This window comes from Nestor notabilis, unplaced genomic scaffold (assembly GCF_000696875.1).
Source record: "Nestor notabilis isolate BGI_N333 unplaced genomic scaffold, ASM69687v1 scaffold8294, whole genome shotgun sequence".
Lineage (NCBI taxonomy): Eukaryota > Metazoa > Chordata > Aves > Psittaciformes > Psittacidae > Nestor > Nestor notabilis.
Window position 1 is genome coordinate 30935 of NW_009924273.1, and position 20213 is coordinate 51147.

The window sequence follows — 20213 nt, forward strand, 5'->3', positions numbered from 1 at the left end:
CCCTTCCAATGCAGTATCTTGTTCCCACCATCCGCAGAACATCCCGCACAAATTCATTCACCCAAGTCTTTCCATTCCTTCCAGTATCTCATAAACATCCGAACAATGTAATGTCCAGATGTCTCTTGTGGTGAAGAGATATCCTTAACAACCAGCTGGTAAAGACAACACAAAACTTTGCCTGGTTTTGATGCTGACTGGATGCAGCAGCCTAACAAAACTTGGACTATTAAAGCCAAGGTGCAGCCTGTCTTCCAGGGACGGGAGATGGACATTAATTTGAGTCACTGTGACCTACCAAGCTACCAAATATCACAAAACTCAGAGGAACTGGGTATGTTCTAAATTTCTTTCCACAGGTCAAATACAACTCATGAATTTTTTCAAATTTAAATAATTAAAACTAACCAACAAGTAAACAATACAAGGAAAAGAAATTACAGAGATGCAGAATATGTATTTTACTCCTCATTTTACCAGGGAAAGAAGAGGACATTGACCAAGACTTATAATTTACTGTAAGCACCTCAGGTTATTCTTTTAAGAAGATGCAACCTAACTAACAAAATCATCGAATGTTTTATAATACTTATGTGGAATTAACAAATTATCCAGGAATTTAAAGATAGATGTAGAAACAGATGTTGAGGGCAGTGAAGCATTTATGGCTGTATCGTATTGGGGAACCTACTTTGCTAGATTTTAAAATTATCTGTAAACAGCATGTCTAATGGTATGCCTCTACCAAAGAATATCTTTTGAGATATTTGTTCAGGTTTAAAGTGTCTTAATTCCTCATTTATTGTTTTCCCTCATGAATTGAGCAAACAGGAAAGCTGTTGAGCAATGCTGAAATGGATGACTATTTAATGGACTGAACTGGTAACATACTTCCTCCAAAATAAAATATTGTCAAAAATTAAGTAGTAAGATAAAGGGCTATTAAAAGCCATGTTCAAACAATTCCAAAGCCATAATGTAAATTTTTATAAAAACTTGCTACTATCTTTTCCTTAAGTATTTATAAAATCTTGTACTACTTTCTTAAAATAAAATGTATTTAATAAAAAAGTTTCAGTGTATAACGCCATTCAAAGTTGAGATTACAAACAGACCTACTATTCATCTAAAATACATATTCTGTTTTTTGTTACAAAATCTTCCACTTTGTAGATGACAATAACTAGTTTTGCATTTTACAATTACAACATGGACAGCGGGATTGAGTGCACCCTCAGTAAGTTTGCCAATGGCACCAAGCTGGGTGGTGCAGTCAACACGCTGGAGGGAAGGGATGTAATCCAGAGGGACTTCGACACGCTTGAGAGGTGGGCAGTACAAACCTCATGAAATTCAACAAGGTCCTACACCTGGGTCAGGGCAACCCCAAGCACAAACAGAGTCTGGGCAGAGAATGGATTGAGAGCAGCCCTGAGGAGAAGGACTTGGGGTGTTGGTTGATGAAAAGCTCAACATGAGCCGACAGCATGCACTTGCAGCCCAGAAACCAACCATGTCCTGGGCTGCATCAAAAGCATGTTGACCAGCAGGTCAAAGGAGGTGATTTTCCCCCACTACTCTGCTCTCCTGAGACCCCGCCTGGATGCAGTTCTGCATTCAGGCCTGGGGACAACAACGTAAGAACACAGACCTGTTGGAAGGAGTCCAGAGGAGGCCATGAAGATGCTCAGAGGGCTGGAACACCTCTCCTTTGAAGACAGGCTGAGAGAGCTGGGGTTGTTCAGCCTGGAGAAGAGAAGGCTCAGGGGAAACCTTACAGCAGCCTTCCAGCACCTAAAGGGGTCCTACGAAAAGAGGGACTTTTTACAAGGGCATGCAGTGATAGGATAAGGAGGAATGGGTTTAAACTGGAAGAGGGTCAGGCATAAGGAAGAAATTCTTCACTATGATGATGGTGAGGCACTAGAACAGGTTGCCCAGCAAAGCTGTGGCTGCCCTATCCCTGGAAGTGTTCAAGGCCAGGCTGGACAGGGCTTGGAGCAACCTGGTCTAGTGGAAGGTGTCCCTGCCCATGGCAGAGGGCTGGACCTAGATGATCTTTAAGATGATCTTCTAACCTAAACCATTCTCTGAGTCTATGAATGTTGGCCACAAATGTACTGACTTACATATTCCAAATGTGATCTTCTGGTTTTATTAAAATCAATGTAATAGTAACTAATGTGGTTGATCAAATCAGAAAAGTAACTTAAGAACTAAATAATTCAATGTTTTTCTCCCTCTGTAATGGAAGAGGGTGGAGTCTACATCTTCACTGTTCAGCCTACCTCCCTGCTGAGTTAATCAACTGTTTTCTGGGTGGGTTTTATAGCTAATTTTCCCCTGCAAGGTTAGGAAAATTAGAGGGCAGGTTGCATTTAAATACTACTATTCACTCTTTTTTTTTTATTAAAAAACCAAAACAAAACCACAATGATGACGGACAAATTGCAGTATACCAAAGCACTGTCAGCCAGGTTAGTATCCAGAGAGACTCCAACTGTCTAATTTAATTCATGATACAACACCACGGCACAGAATTGAAAGCAACTGAAAAAGAAACAACTTGAATGTATTGTAGGTTTGAATCAGAAAACTAGGCTAGGAAAGTTTACCCTAGGAAGTGAATCAACACATGATAAGATCATAAATATGTTAATATGACAAGAACTGGAACGGTCTCATTTCATAGTCATTGATTTCAGCTTCCTCCATATGCTTTTTTTATTTTTTCTTTTCCTTTTTTGAACTACCACATGTCAAATGATCTGCTTTATTTCCATCACCCCTCCCCCTAACAACACATTCAGGTATTTTTGCAACAGTGCCTTCAAACTGCATTATGTCCAACCCAGGCAAGATCAGGCAATTTTAGCTGCTTTACACTATGTCAGTACAATACATTTACATCAGATATACAAAACATTTTGCGTCTTGGGCAGAGAGCCAGGCCCAAGTGCAGGGAATCTGAGTTTCTGAACAGGTTTACCACTGCAAGTATCTGCAAGGAAACCCAGGGGGTTTTATCTTCATTCTATACAACTCTTGCCTTCTGGACAAGACTAAGAGAGATGGGTTATTTAAATATTTCTTCCTGATGAGTATCAGAATACAAAGGAAATTAAGTACTTGACAGATATTTAAAAATCATGAAGTTACTTTCACTTGTAAATCGCTTCAATTCAGAGCATCATCCATCATGTCTATATTGCTTATGAATGTTAAGACCCCATATTTAACAAAGTATTGCCCCTTCCTGCATTGTAGAAAATACTAGCAAAAAGGAAGTAGAATATACATCTGTAACAGGCCAGGTTGGACATGGCTTTGAGCAACCTGATCTAGTGGAAGGTGTTCCTGCCCATGACAGGGAAGTTGGATAATATTTAAGGTCCAGTCTTCAGCCCAAACCATTCTATGATTCTATGAATAGAAACACAGACATAAGAAAAAAAGAACCCTACACCTTTGATTTAAATCTATAAGGAATTATAAATACAGAAGTCCTAATATTCCTCACATTGTATCACAGACATTCATCTATATGCCCTCAACATCAAAACAAGATAACAGTCTGAACTGCTAACCTAACAAATCCAGTTAAATGCTGACATATTTAGAAACAGAAATGAAGTATCGCAAATGATTAAAATAAAATCACTTCTACAAGTTAAGAGGCTACTCTACAGGGGTTCTTATGCATTTTCTTTTTAGATTCAAGATATACCATGTCAACACCAATAAAAATTAACTTCATGCAAATACTCATGGTTTCTACCTAATATTTTCCTCTGTCTGTGCTATGTTGGATAGAAATAGAAAATTAATAGTAACATTCATACTTCTGGAGCACTGCATCGCTCGCCTCTTCTTTCTACAGACTTTGCTATCTAGCTCCCTGTGCCAGACAGACAGATACTGCAGTGACAGTCAACTAAGTTATACATTCTGACAGTGCCTTTGCTGTGGCTAACTCACCAGCTTGTCAAAAACCCACTGTCACCTCCCAAGTACTAAGTTAATAAGCCAAAGAATTATATAATTTGCACTCACTGGTTAATTTTTTTATAAGGTGAATTAATCTTATCCATTTCTTTTCTACAGTATAGAAATTTTTTTTATCTGTATACACAAACATATATACATGTGAATACACAAACACACTCTTAAATACAATTATAATTTCACTCAATTAATCTCATGTCTCATAATTCTCTTTCTAATCTTTTTTGATTAAATGAAACCAAACTCAAGTCTGCGCTGTGCTATTCCAGGGGATGTCATATCATGTTCATTTAACAGACAGGATAATTTAAGCTGTCATTTCTGTCACTTTGAGTGTTTAATTGATTACTACATAAAGTCTTTCAAGCCATGGCATCTTGATAATCAATTTCATGTTTTATCATTGTATAACTTAGGATGTTAGTGAGGTTAGGGATGCAGAAGTATTCTATTAAAATGAGTATGTTCACATAGCTCAAAGATACACCAAAACTGAGTCTAACTCTGTACCTACAGAAATGACAGTGATTTACATACATACCCACCCAGTAGATCCATCTTAATCAGCGAATCTTCCAAAACATGACACAGTATCTGTCATTTTTCAGTACATACCATATGACATTTTCCTACTTATTCCAACCTCAGTTAGTTTGATTGCCCCAAACAGAAAAGACTGAGACTATATTAAGTGATTTGTTTTTTTGGAAAGCTTGTTTCATTTAATGCAAAAGCTGGAAAACGTAGGGTAAACAAACTGAGCACTCCAAGCAACATGTTTTGTGGTACAATCCTGGAGCAATACACCTCTCGAGCGCTCACAAACTGGCTTAGTTACTCTCCCAATTGTAGCCACTACATTAAAATGATGCAGGATTTCCTTAGATGTAATAAATAATGATGTAGAAGGCTGTAGTAATAAGAGCTTAAACCAGAGGCCCAGAGGCGTACCTTTTATAATTCTTCACACACAATAAAAAGCAAAACTGCATCAGAAACGCAAAAAAAAAAAAAAAAAAAAAAGAAGAAGACATAATAATACAAAATCTAATTCCTTAATTTTTGAAAATACAATAGAATGACAATAGAATCTCCATCCTGGTTCAATCAAATTAATGGTTCAACTACAAAGAGTTACAGAAACAGAAATCCACTCTGAAAGACAATCTCTTCTAGCAATAAAAGCAAAATTTGAATCTGCCATTTTAATATTTAAGTCATATAAACTAATTCTAAGTAATTACTTGATACACAATATAATTAACCCATGCAATAAATTACAGAATAAACCCAAGAGGTTACTTAATTGTCTCAATAACTGCAGTAATGACATTTCTGAAGCTTTTAACAGTGAATTAACAGCTGAAAACCAAAATTAATGGCCCAAGGTAAAGACAAGAAAACAGAATTTTCTGCTGTTAGTAACTGAATGAAAACAAATAATTCACCATTACCCCATTTTAAGTCCTTTCTTTACATTATTTTAACTGGTAATGAATCAAATAATTTGGTGGCTACCTTTATTTTAATGGTCCTCTATTTCTGATGGAAAAGGCCCTTTTTTTTTTCCTCTCCTCATCAGCTATCTTTTCTAACTACCTAACTTCAAACCCTCCCATTTGATTCACTCTAGTAGTAAGAAATGCTAGTATGCAAGGATATTTGATACACTGGCCCTTCAATATTAATTTCAAAATAGAATTTTACTCACTGTTTCCAAATCTATCTTAAGTAACTAACTGCAATCATATTCAGTAACTTCATGTTAAAACAGATCAGATGTTTTGAAGCCTCCGAGATATCAATTTACAGTATTTAATCTGTCTCTATTAAATCACAGAATCATGGAATCATAGAATCACAGAATGGTTTGGGTTGGAAGCGACATTAAAGCTCATGCAGTTCCAACCCCCTACCATGGGCAGGGACACCTCCCACTAGGCCAGGCTGCTCCAAGTCCCGACCAACCTGCCTTGAACACTGCCAGGGATGGGGCAGCCACAGCTTCTCTGGGCAACCCGTGCCAGTGTCTCACTACACTCATTGTGAAGAATTTCTTCCTAGTGCCTAATTTAAATCTACCGTCTTTCAATTCAAAGCCATTCCCTGTTGTGCTGTCACTACATGCCCTTGTAGAAAGTCTCTCTTCTCCTAGGACCCCTTTAGGCACTGGAAGGCTGCTCTAAGGTCTCCCTGGAGCCTTCTCTTCTCCAGGCTGAACAACCCCAGCTCTTTCAGCCTGTCTTCATAGAGGAAGTGCCACAGAGCTATAAACAGCCATAATATCTTAACAATCACTCACAGACAACTTTCTGCATCTGCAAACTTGATGATTCACTATAATAAAGTTATTTCTGGTAACAAGATGCCAGCTTTCATTACAGTACATTATTATTCAAAGTGTGAGATAACTACATTACTATATTATGACTTGCATGCCAAGATCATCATCTATCTTAAAGAAGCTGTTTTACTTGACCTACAGAATTCATACAGAGGATGTTCTGGAAACCAGACTTTCAAGTTTTGCTGTCTTCTCTTGGGTGTCATGAAGAGCAAGCATGAGATTCCACAGGAAGGGAAATGGTATGTAAATCTGAAAAGCATAGGCTGTATCTTCAGTCACCTATATGAGTTTACCTTCTCTTTAGCTCACCTATAGCAATAGGAGCAATCCATGCTCTTTTGGAAATATTTTGTTAAGACTACCTACTGATAGCCTTCTCTGTCTTGAAATGCCTCCCTTCTGTAATGTTCTGAATTGGTACAGCCATCTGCAAACCTGAAAATCATTAAATGAACTAAATAAAATTCAAACCCTAGTGTAAAACTTTATTACCTTTTATTATTAAGCTATAATGAGGCATGTGATAGTTCTAAATGTAAGTATGTATGTATTTTAACTAAAATGCAGGGTTAGAAAACTCAGCTGGAGCATCACTATCTATGAGATTCATCTTCCATGCTTCCGGAATTTTAAAAGTTCCCATCTAAATATCAATGATTTCTTATTTTCTGTTTAGAGCTTAAATATACATTGGTTACATATATGATGAATAACACATGAGCTGAGGAAAGACACTGTGATTCCAACTGATTCTAGTACTTTGGTATCTCGATAAAGGAAAGTCTTGCTCTGAAGTACTGTTGTTGTCTGCTCTGCTTGATTCTGGTAAAAAACCTTTTAACTGAAAATTTCTAACGGACTGAGGAAGAAAGGCAATTTTTGACCTTTACCTTAGAAGGCTAATCTTCCTATAGTGAGAACACTACTGGAGTGTGATCACTCAAAATAGCTTGTACAAAGTGAAGCAAGCTGCCTCATTCTTACATTGGGATCAAAGTCTTTAAACAAATACAAAGTTAACAGATCATCTCACATCTTCATAAGCTTCTTATAGTCCCTGATACAGTGGCTCTTATAAAATGTTAGTTTACTAATGCTCTTACACCAGGGGTAAATTACCTTGACTATCCTGTAGCAAGCATGAGGATAAGGCTGTCCCTAACAGCAGTTATGGAGCTAACATGAGTTAGTGAGTTAACCCCACAGCCTACACAGGTGCTCTTATCCTCTGGTAAATGAGAGGCCATTTACAGCCCTAATCGATAGTACAGTGCTTTAAGTTATCTCATATTGTGCAACCCTCATATTTCTAGATAAGCATGACATAATTTGAAGCCCTAGAAGTAAGTAAAAAAATTTAGATTAGTTGTTCTCCTTCATTCTGAGGATCTTCCATTGCTCAAAGTCATTTACTGTGGTTTCAAGAAAATCTATTTAAAGGTTTCTTTGAAGTCTGGAGGCTGAAAAAGAGATCATTGGAAATTTAAAAAGAAGGGGGGGGAGGGGAGGAAAATGTTTCTTTAAAACAGAAAACAAAACCTTCAGGTTCTCTTTTCTCTCCTGATCCCATCTCCCCCTCCACCCACAAATCACTCATATAATGCTTATATCATTAACCTCTATAGCATCACCAACTGAAAGCTGCTTTAGATAACACATTTAAATTCACACTACATCAGAGGAACTGACTCACCCTATTTAGTTAGAAACCTAACTTGTATACAAATTCTAGGTATCTAGGAAAACAGAAATTCTAAATGAAATGTATATTTTACCTGCATAATCAAAAGGGAGACATGCCATTGGTAACTTACAAAGAGAAAACTTACCTCAGCTAAGTCACTCTACAGATATTGTACTAAATCAGGTAATGGGTTGGGGCAATAGTGATGGCAGGAATGTTTAAATCATTATTTAAATTCAGATTGGCAGTGAGCTTTCAAAACAAATCTCCCAATTGTCTCCATTTACTGTGCTTGGGTTTCACAACACAGAGCAGTGTTAAAATACATGAACTAGATTCTTTTTCACTGAACCGAGATCAGAAGATTCATTTCAGGAATACATCTAATGCGCTACAAGTGTTAGGGAAGAGAAAACCAAGAGAAGTGTTCGTCTAACTTGCACAGAATGGATCTCACTCCTTGTTACAGGAGCATATCAAAAATAGTAGGCCTAAATCAACCCTGTAGCACCCTGGAAGAGACAGAATTACCTTGGATTTGGGTACAGATAACATTTTTCAGTAATAACAAGATCAAGTATGTTATATGAGACCACCTAACTGCACCAGAAACATGTCAGTCTGTAATCCACATACTAATATTTCATCTAAACCACGACTTCCTTCAAATTACTTGTAAACCATTAGGTGGTGCGTGATTGCCACTTGCCTGATCAAGATAAAAAGCACTGCCATCTCGGATCTCCCGTCGCTGTTTGAGGTCAGTTTCTGTGGTGTCCCTCGACAAGGCGATATATTCAACCTCCCGCTTTGTTAGCTCCTGTGGACAATAGTCTAACGTTACTACAAAAATAACACTATAACCCCAGTAAGTGAACTTTAACAATGAGCCTAGTGGTATAACTGTACAAAAGAGCTCTAGGCAGCAGCACAGTGATCTGAAATAACTCTGAACAAAATCTATATCTCTTATTTTTAAAATGTTTACAGTGCCTTCTGCCTCAAACAAAATGGTTTGAATTTCTGCTCAATAAACTTTTATTTTCCCCAAACCTGTTCTAAAACATGATAACCAGCTATATATTCTTTCCACTGAACATCTGTAACATCCTGTAAGTTCACCTCTAGTTCTAGACTCTAAAAAACAATCAGCATCTGCAAATTATGAATGAAACCCAGAAGTTTTCCACAAAAGATGTTCATTAACGCTTATACTGTGACACAGTTGTGATTATTATCTGTACGTGCTTTGCCAGTACACTATATTATTCTTATCTCTCCCTTTTATGTCATGAGACACAGTCTGCATCTGTAAAATGATAGACTAGTTAAAAAATGAGAACCCTTGGCTTATTGTTTTATTTTGATTCAACATGAAATATACTTAGAATTTTCTGTCTTAAAGGAAAAAAAAAAAATCCAAACTATATATTTATACCTGACGTTCCTGCTACTTCAATATGTGGGTTATCATGTGTTCTGTTAGGAAACGGATTCATGCTGAAATGCTCTTAGCCCTTACCCCTCAATTAAAGGTACGATATATTTAACAGATCTCTTTTAAGAGGTGGCTTTTAGCGATAGTTTTAGAAAAAAAAATCAAGCAGAAAAAAAAAATCATGAAAATTATTTCCTTTTCACTTTTTCAGTGCCTAGTGGTTATAAAGCCACCCGTTCCTTCACGCTGCAGACAGATACAACCGTACTTTCTTATAATTAAAGGAAAAAAACCCTGGAAGGTGAGTGTCCTGGGTTCAGCTACAGCAGTCATTTTTTCTCCTTCTTAGTAGCTGGTGCAGTGCTGTGGTTTTGACTTTCAGTCTGGGAACAACGCTGATAACACCGATGTTTTTAGTTGTTGCTCAGTAATGGTTACTCTGACCAAGGACTTTCTCAGTCTCATGCTTTGCCAGGGAGGAGGGGAAGCCGGGAGGAAGCAGAGACAGAACAACTGACCCAAACTGGCCAAAGGGGTATTCCATACCACAGCACGTCATGCCCAGGACAGAAACTGGGGGGAGTCACCCAGAAGGCCCAGATCACTGCTCGGGTCGGGCTGGGTATGGGTCGACGGGTGGTGAGCGGTTGTGTCCTTTTCCCTTGTTATCTCCCTTACGGTGTTAGCAGTAGTGGTTTGTATTATACCCTAGTTACTGGAGTGCTGTTATCTCAACCCATGGGAGTTACATTCCTCTGATTCTCCTCCCCATCCCTCCGGGAGCGAGGGGAGGAAGAAGTGGGGGGAATGAGCGAGCAGCTGCATGGTTCCGAGTTGCCGGCTGGGCTTGAACCACAACAGTGAGATACAAGAGTGTTTTCTTCGACAAACAGCTCTATCTATCTATAAACACATAGTAGTAGCTCTCAGCAAAGGCAGATATAAGTTTTCCAGGTTTACAGAGCCTCAGTAAAGGAACCACAGCATGTATCAGCTCACATGCAAAGACCAGCCTTCATGTGCTTGTTTGGCATGGCACTGAAAGAGTAAGCTGCAGCCTTTCTAATATAGCTCATACAAACAGTGGTATAAATAAGAAGACACATTCTATGTCTCATGCCTGGATATCAGGTGTATCCCAAGTCCTTTTTTCAGGTTATACCAAGCTCTTCTCATTTATTTTAAGGAATTCATCAAGCTATCAAGTAGCACATCTAGTTTGCTGAATTAAGAAATCTTTGCTCTCCTTTCCAAAGTTCAGAATCTTGCAGCTTTCTCCTGCATGCTTTACCCCTGAGAGTTAAGTCTTTGAAGCAGTATCTTTTGATTTTTAAAGGAATGGCTGATCTTTTTGACAACTGTTTACACACCTCCATTTGTTACCCTTCTGCCCAACCAGATTCCAGATAGAGCTCATGGCAGACAAAAGTCCTACTCACACGACCTTTTGGGGCAGACAAGCCCCCCCTCCTATCTTCCTGAATTTAAGGGCACCAACAATTTAAAAGTGAAATTTTGCACATGATGCTGACATGGTTCACACAGATGGACGTAGGCAAGTTCTTCCCACATTCCAAGAGAGGATCATACACACATCTACTCTTTCTAATCACTCATGATAACTGTTCCCAAATGTTACTCAGAACACTCCTCTCCCAAATCCCTTCGTTCATTTCTTTTTTTATATAATGAAGCAAAAATGATTTGTTGTCTGTAACAGTAGGCAGATATCTTCATCTTCTAACATACATAATGCCTAGAACAAACTGTTTCTCCATTTGTGATAGCATATGGTAACACAGTTTTCCAACTTTTTTTTTTTTCTTTTCCCCTGGAGTTTAAGCAGAAAAACATGTATTAAAATGTCTGTACTTTCTATTCTTCCATAACAAAACCTGAACTTTGGAAAGCACATTTATGGAAAAACTTATTTACCTCCCAAGTAGCTTGCTTTAAGATTTTCTAGGACTATCTTTAACCATTTGGCTAACAGAGAAATGACTAAGTGACATTAATGACTGTCTCCAAGAATTAAAACCAACGTACTTACCAGATATTGCATGGCAATAGATCGCCGGAGAGGCCCAGGAGGACCAATAAGAAAGACATCTTGGCCAAGAAGATCTTTCTGCATTATCCATCTTAAATGGTGGACTATGGCCTGGGCCAAAGAATCTGTCACTTTGAAACACAAAGCAAGAACACATTATTCAATTCTGAAAAGTATGAAGATATCTGGTCATTCACACATCTTTTTTGTTCTTATTTCCAAAAATAAAACCAAGACAGAAAAATGTGCTGCCCTAAAGCTGGACAGCTGAAAAGCAGAGAATCACATGCACAGTTTATATAGACTATTTAATTTACATAAAGTTTATACACCTATCTTACCCATTGCCTTTTTCTCTGCACAACTTCTTTCTTCAAAAAAACAACCCAATAAAACCAGGGGAAAAAAAAAAAAAGCTGTTGATTCTCATTTCACATTAAACTGATCAAAGCAAAGACTGTTTTTATTACCCAGTGTTGAGTGGACTTCTCAGCATCAGTTAATCTAACAAAGTTACATTATTAATAATTTTTAAAAGATTTATCCAGCCTAAATCCCAGAGCTCCTGTGAATCATGAACTTAAAAATACTGTGTTTGCATTAGAGTAAAAGTAATGTTCAGGGACATATTTAATTTGTGCTATTCGTAAAAGACAACTACATTTCTGTTTACATTTTGACACAATAAACCACAGAATTAAATTATCAAGGAAATGCAAACTTTGCAATATCACTATATCACTACCACACAACTTCCAAAATCATCATAAAAAATAACTCAAAGCAGATCCATTTATTTCTATTAAGTATACCATACCCTTATGATTTAAAAAGCAATAACCTGATTATAATTAAACTAAAACGTTTACTACATGCACACAAATGTTGGCAGCACTGGAAAGCATCATGCAGAGAGACCACACTGAAGGAGAGGCACCGTTCCTGTTGCCATACATCACTATCCCCAGAATACTCCTTCACATACACCCCAAGCAAAGCCTGGCTCTTTCACAGACACAAGCGAAAAAGCACCTCCCATACGAAGATAGAAGAAAGTTGGGGCTGTTCAGCCTGAAGAAGAGAAGCTGCGTGGAGACCTCATAGCAGCCTTCCAGTATCTGAAGGGGGCCTACAAGGATGCTGGGGAGGGACTCTTCATCAGGGACTGTAGCAATAGGACAAGGGGTAACAGGTTCAAACTTAAACAGGGGAAGTTCAGGTTAGACAGAAGGAAGAAGTTCTTTACAGTGAGGGTGGTGAGGCGCTGGAAAAGGCTGCCCAGAGAATTTGTGAATGCTCCATCCCTGGCAGTGTTGAAGGTCAGGCTGGAGCAAACTGATCTAGGGGGAGGTGTCCTGCCCATGGTGGGGAGGGAGAGGGTGGAACTAGATGATCTTTAAGGTCCCTTCCAACCCAAACCATTCTGAAGCACTAGTGCAGGAGGAGAAGGAGAACACAAGCAAGCCAGAAGAGGATGTATGTATGCATGTATGTATATGGTTGCTTTCAGGATAATCTGACAAGACTAATGATGGGGTCTGAAGCTGAAGCCTCAAGGCTAGTGCCTGGGATGCTGAAATGCACTAAGAAAGGAGCAAGAGGTGATGAAATCTTCAAATTATTAGTTAGCTATTTACATTTTTTCAGTGTGATTGCTAATTGTAATTAGAAGCCAAAATTTTAAAAAACAAGCCTTGGTTCTACATCAGATTCCCATCTCAGGAAAGCAGTATGTGCGGGGCAGAGTTAAGGACGGCGAGCAATAGTGCCCCTCAGTTCTGATGGGTTTTGGTTCACTGTTGAATCTTTTATACCAGAATTAGAATTACTTTTTGTAAGATGACAGAAGCTGTACTAAATGACTGTATGAGATTCAAGGAAGATTTTTCAAGTATAAAGTTGGCTAAGGAAGACTTTATAAAAATTTTTAACTGCAAGTTTTGGTCAGGCACTCAGGAAAACCATTTGAAACCATCTTCTATGTCCAGAGAAATCTATTATATCCTTACCATCAATACAACCAGGAATAGCATACACATGTAGGTAAGCAATCTATGCATTAGGATTATCAGATTAATTGTAAATGAACATTTCAGGTTTGCTTTTTTGTTTTCTAAACAACTGTCATTAGCATGCCCAGAATTAGTTTTCATATATGTTATGGTAAGATCCTATGAATGAGAAATTTCTTCTTCTTCTTCACTGCTGCACTGTTTTCCAGCAATGCACATCACATACACCGCACACCACAGGCCACATGCAACTACATTCCTCACAGAATAACGTGTTCCTTTCTATGCGATTTTCAAGACAATTAAGAAAGTTCCTCTTATATATATTCTTTGTGAAATGAAGGATACTCTGTCCAAACTCTACTACTGGACAGGCATGGTAATTTGAAAAGCACTGCACAAATAGAATATCTTACATTAAAGGTACCGTTGAAATTGTAAGACAGAGATCTTACTGAAATGCACATTCATTATGATTTCTACTTTTTGTATGAACTTGCCAATGTGCCTTTAGTGTATTTTTATAACTGTTCTCGAAAAAAAAAGTTACTTAAAGTGGACAAATAAGCCTGGAAATCTTGCTGAAACACTGAATTCTTTCATGTCAAAAATCATGCATTAGGAGCATGGCAAAACCAGCTTTGACATAGTATGACTACAAATGCCTCTGGTGTAACTCACATTAGTATGTGTAGCTATCTTCTTTATTTTTAGGATGGTCTCAAGAAAAATCTCAGGTCAGACATAAAAGCGGTACCATAAATAGAAAAAGGACTTAAGAATGTACAGCAGCATCTGCAAGACAAACTGCCATGTAAAAGAGAACATGAGTGAACAGCATTGAAAAAAATCTAAAATCTTCAGAAAAAGATCCCTCTGAAAACCTTAAGGAATTTTAGGGCACTTAAGAGTCTCATCATTATGTTTAAACAGTGAAATCTACTCTGAAATGTTAATATGAAAAATGCAACTTTAAGAAGTGTCCTACAATTTCCTAACTTTGCTTTATTTTGAGAAAAGAACATGAAAGACACAATTCCTTACTGATATATTTCCTAGAAAATGGCTTCACTGCTTCACCATTCATATCATTCTCCTCACATAGAGATTACAGCTGGAACCATTATAATGCATGTTTTCAATCACAAAGTCAGCACACTGACCATCTGCAAACTAACTCAAAGGAAGCCTGCTACAAATAACGTTGACAATTCAAAGCAAGTGCTCCCTAAAGTGAACTGTCATGACAGCAGCTTCCACTTGTCGGTTCCTTACGTTCTATCATGTAATATCCGTACATGGCTACAGATACTAAGCTTCCTTTGGTTTCCCAGTTACATCCCTCTAAAATCAGAATATAAAATTTTCTTTGTAGTCACAGTCCATGCTGCATAAACTGTTTCCACAACACCGTATGCTTTTCAAAAGCAACTGCAGATGCACATACACAGTACTTCATATATTATTTCTATATATTTAGACTATTTGTACCATGGTATCTGCATTGCGAAGCTTTTAAGTTTTCTCTAACTCGACTTGCAAAAGTTTCTGTCTGTTCGAGTACTGTACATTAACTTTACTAGAGGCACCATATAATCATTTTCTATGACATTTAGAAGACAGGAGAAATTAGCTGAAAAAAGCATCAGCATGTATATTACAGCAATTTTTATTAATTATTCCGTGAGTCAGATAGTACCTAATGCAAACTGGGTTTGTACAGTCTGTTTAGCAGCACTTCGCTGATCTGCAGTAGTTGAGTAGCTGGCCCTATATTCTTAATCTGCAGGATGGTGCGTAGGAAGCCTCTACCATGTATTCTCAAAGACACCATCTGGCACATGCAGGAGAGTAGTCTGTGCTACAATTTGCTATTCCTGTGTATCAAGGATGGCCAGCAAAAGAAACTGCATTCTATTGCTTTGTAATACGTGCTAAGTAGGACAACACCTACCAGAATCTGCGTAATTGTTTTGTAAAGTGAGCAGCTGAAGCTGAATGGAGAAATCCCCATGTAAGAGGAGAAAATGTTGTAGATAGGTTTTGAAGCAAATGCAGCAGCTGCTCTTGTTAGAGCCACAAATCAGCTTTTAATAATACCAAGACTGAAATGGCTATGCTAGCCGCGGAAATTTTCCAGTTCACTCATAGTTGAATTCTTGGCACATGCTACACTCACTGAAGCCATAAGATTTACTAGAGATAGCAGACAGTATCTGCTGGCAAGTCCCTGTGTCCCACCTACAGAAGAAATCCCATAAATGAAGGAGTCACCTACCTCTTCCCACAGAGCAGAGAAAGACAGTTAAATGAACCAATTCCCAAGGATATCTACTCCAGATGTGGTACAAAATATACTAGAGCTCATGTCCCTGTATGACTCTAGTTTGGTCATCACATAATAACCAGCAGGCACTTAAAAGACAATACACATAATTTTCAACAGAATTAAAAAAAAAAAGACCTTTGCATACTCCTAACTTCTGCTACAATGCATGTTCAGAGACTGAGAATAGCTCCTTTTATAAGGGGAAGCAGAAGTTCATGAAGCAGAAAAAGATCTCCCTCTCATTCACTTATCCAGAGGGGTCCTTTAGCTTCCCACAGCAATCTGCAGTACATCCAGCACAGGGGGCAGCTGCCATAAAATACAGTTGAGGAAGAAGGGGACAGGGAAGGACGTCTTCCTCTAAAATCATAAGCACATTTCAAAAATTGAAAATGTTAAAAAACCTGAGCTCAGTAATACAATGAGGGTGGTAAAATCCTGGCACAGGTTGCCCAGAGAGGTGGTGGATGCATCATCCCTGGAGACATTCAAGGCCAGGTTGGATGTGGTTCTGGGCAACCTGATCTAGATGTCTGCTCATTGAAGGGAGGTAGGAACAGATGACCTTTGACAGTCCCTTCCAACCCAAACTATTCCACGATTCTTTGATTCTGTAACTTATTTCACAGCTTGTTCAGGCTGGGGGACAACGAGGGAAGACAGTGAGTTGCCCAAGACACAGTGAAGGAGGTAGCATGGCCAAAGTGAAGACGGAGGCACTCGCTTCTATGTGGGCTTCATTTAGCAATTCCGAAGTAAAACATTGCCGCTCATTCAATTTTATTCTGATGCACAGAGCCCAAAGAGTTTCAAAGTTTCATAACATGGTTACATCACAGACAGTTTGCACTGAAATACTATTTTTCCTCATAAATTTTTAATAGAAACAGTCTTCATTCCAAGAATTTTTGTTCTTGCGGTGGTAAAGAAACAAGTTGGGAGTCTTTGCTGGGGCTCAGAAAGGGGAAAGTTACTTCCTGGATGGTCCTGTAAACTCATTTATCATTAATTCCTGTGAGTTGATTGCTTCACAGAAAGATACAAGTTCTGCATAAGTAAATCATATTTCTCCATGTGAGTATAAATGAAAAGAGAATATAAAGGAATCATGTCAAGCCAAATGGCTTTCTGGAAAGAACTGTGAATGGGATTCAGAAGACCAAGTTTCTCTTAGTGATATATAAACATGGAATAAATGAAACTATTCTTAGCTGGATGTACAACTCATAAGGAAACACATAGCCAGCGCAGTTATCTCAGAACTCAGACTCCAACTGGCGGGACATATTGTGTCTGTTTTTGAGCGCAACCGCTCAGTTCAGCACCAAACAGTTTGAGAGAAAAGAGAAAGAAGAATTATCAAAAGAAATTGAAAATAAGTCTAGCAAATAAATGACTGAAAATCATAACTGTTTTTCAATATAGTAGACAGGAATCACAGTGAAGGGAAGTTATCTGTACATCATGGATATACTAGATAGAACAAGCCCCAGGGAACCAAAAGTATGTCCAAAAATACCTTAATGAGGCATCTGAAAAAGCTTACTCTTTTTTATTTATTTTATTTTTTTTTAACAAAAGAATTGTTATTTACTGCAGCAAAGTGTGCAGAGAGGTTCTGGAATCTATGTCACCAGCATGAGGAGGACAAACATCTCTCAGGAATTATTTGGATTCAGCCAACAAGGAATTATTTGGATTCAGGCACAAAAAACAGCGCGCACAATGCCCTGAGCTCCACCCTGACCTTTGCTGAAGGTTTCCATATCCTCGTGTCTCCCTGTTCCTCACTCTCACTACAGACAAAACAGGGATAATGGTGTAAAACATTCAGAGGTCTACTGACAAAACCCACACTATTTCAGATCAAGACTGAAAGTTGGTAACAGCCAAGCAGCAGATCAGTTGCAAGCTGACATGAAAACTCAAACTGCTGAAACAATCACCATCTCTGACCACGGATACCTTTCCTTAGTCTAGGAAAGAAGAAATGTAATGGCAAAAGTCTTCGTTAGTGAAGATCGCAGCCATCCTGCAATACACCCTGTCTCTGTAATGTGTTGCACTCTGACACTCGGATTTAAAGTTAACAGAAAGAAGAATGTTTCAGTGCCAATCTGAAACTACTTTGAGCAGAAACTGAACACACACACACACACACACACACATACACTTGGCCCTGCTTCAGCACGTGGTGCACACCATCCAGGGTGAAGGACACAGAGGTATCTTACTCTTAAAGCAATACTTAATGTTATTTCTTCGTCACCTGGAAGTTAACTCCTGACACCACTGAGCCTAGTACAGAGAAATAACTCCAATTTTCTCACATTGAAACAACTACATTTCAAGCACAGAAATCCCTTTAGTGCTACTTTGTTGTTTGTTTTTTTTTTTTATTTCATTATTACATGCACAAACCTTCTGTTTAAACTCCTCACAATAATTAGTCTTCCAACAACACTAACAGGATTTATCACTTAACACCTTGTACACAGGCACGTCACTTTTGATCACACACTGGGGACAGTGCTCAGACTTAGGACACTTGGCACAAAACCACACACTGAAATTCCACAGTTCACTGCAGTTGCATGTAACGTCAGTACAGCCAAACTCCCAAATGGACTTGCACCTTCAGACAGTAGCAGAGCCGACATGGTATTGCAAGAGAACATCCTTTTTCCTGCCTTAACAAGGTTTTGCTGTCATTGAAAAAAGTGTCCTGGAATAGCTATGTTAGGAAATGATTTGTCAAGGTGAATAAATACTGGTAGCAAACAATAAGGTACATCGTCATTTTCATAAAATTTCCAGAAACCATTAATAAAAGCAGTGCACTGATATGAGCTCAATGTAAAAAAAGAAAAAAAGAAATTAATATGCATTCTCACAATCCAACTTTAGATCTAAACTACCATGGAAAGCTGTACAAATTTTCTCCAGAATATAATTAAAGAATCTAGCTTTTCAGGCATACTGAGATTTTAAAAATATAGGGTTTTCTTTTACTGATAAAAGAAGCAGTGCAAAAATAAGTGCCCCCTTTCCAGAATGTCAGACACAGTTATGACAGAAATCCCATTTAAAAAACAATCTCATGTGTATGACTCATTTTTACTTTTCACTTATAAAAAGAAAAATAAGAACCATTCAGATTTTATGTAACTTTATCATCTTCCAAGAAAAATCCATTTGCCAACAACAGCAAAACAGATGAGTATTTTACATTAACTCACAAAATGGAGTACTTCATACAGAACTTGCTAAGTACCTAGCATAAGACCTGAAAAGCAAAGACATTCAAACATAAGGTAACCAACAGTACCTATCCTATCCATTTCTGCAAAATGTAACAATGTTCAAAGAAGATGTTAAAGATCAATTTGGTAACAGAACAAAATATTTTGGTCTCAATTATGTGACAAAATAAGAATTGTAAAGTTTTGTAGGTACCTCAGCCTTCTTGTCCATTGTTACCAGTTTACCAGTCTTGCTCATCACAGGGGGGGACACTTTCTTTGACCTTACTTAATTTCAAAGATCCATATGTTTGCTGACAACAAGAATGTGACAATCTGGGGATACTAAATATCACAGTAGAAAAACCATACATCTACTATACAGCAGAAAATTCTTAGGACATATAATCATATTGCGATTGAATGACAATTTTAAACTGCCACAGTTTATGACCAAACAATGAAATTACTGTATTATTTTTCGAAGTAATTGCTGGATGATACCCCTTTTGAATATTTAAATATACACAAATAATCCTTTTACCCACTAATCAACGGGACAAGTTATATACAAAGTTAAGAGATTCCTACATAACCAGCTGAACCAGAGGTGCAGTAAAGAACTCAGCAGAGAAAGCCTTCCCAAATTGCATGCTTTTTCAATACAACTTTCTTTGATAATTTCAGTAAAGTCAGTGCGGTGACGTGAGTGAGTAAAAGGTGTTTGAATAATGGCTTGAAAATCATTCAAAAGGAAAGCAGATTCTTACTGTAGTTCTGTGGAACGAATTCTGGGTTCTTCGGTGTTTTGAGTTTAAAGGACACATCTCCAATAGTGACGGTATCGCCTAAAAAAAGAGAAAATAAGTCTTTTAGTTCCCAGATGCTTTTTAAATGTTAAATGTCTTTATCTTAAAGTTTAACTCTGCAGTGGTCAGGCTGACTGTGTATTCACAAAGCAGCCTCTACTGTGTTGGAGAACTATTAGTTTACTAATCAGGCTCTGCTGCTTTTCAATAGATCAAGTACCAGGACAATTTCCATTTAATTAATATTACTTTTTTTTCTTTTTCTTTTGTTGTTGTAATAACCATAACTTTGTCGGG

At 37.9% G+C, this 20213-nt stretch overlaps 1 protein-coding gene across 1 annotated transcript in view; it reads right to left on the reverse strand.

Moving 5' to 3' along the window:
* LOC104404169 (von Willebrand factor A domain-containing protein 8-like) overlaps nt 1-19947 on the reverse strand; it is a gene marked incomplete at its 3' end in the record, with an annotated part of 50495 nt that extends 30548 nt beyond the window's left edge. Inside the window, exons 1-3 of the mRNA XM_010012534.1 lie at nt 19878-19947; nt 11525-11655; nt 8746-8856 (exon numbers count right to left, since the gene is read on the reverse strand). Coding sequence (XP_010010836.1) covers nt 8746-8856; nt 11525-11655; nt 19878 — 243 coding nt within the window. The remainder of the gene's footprint in view (nt 1-8745; nt 8857-11524; nt 11656-19877) is intronic.
* Nucleotides 19948-20213: the final 266 nt, after the last annotated feature.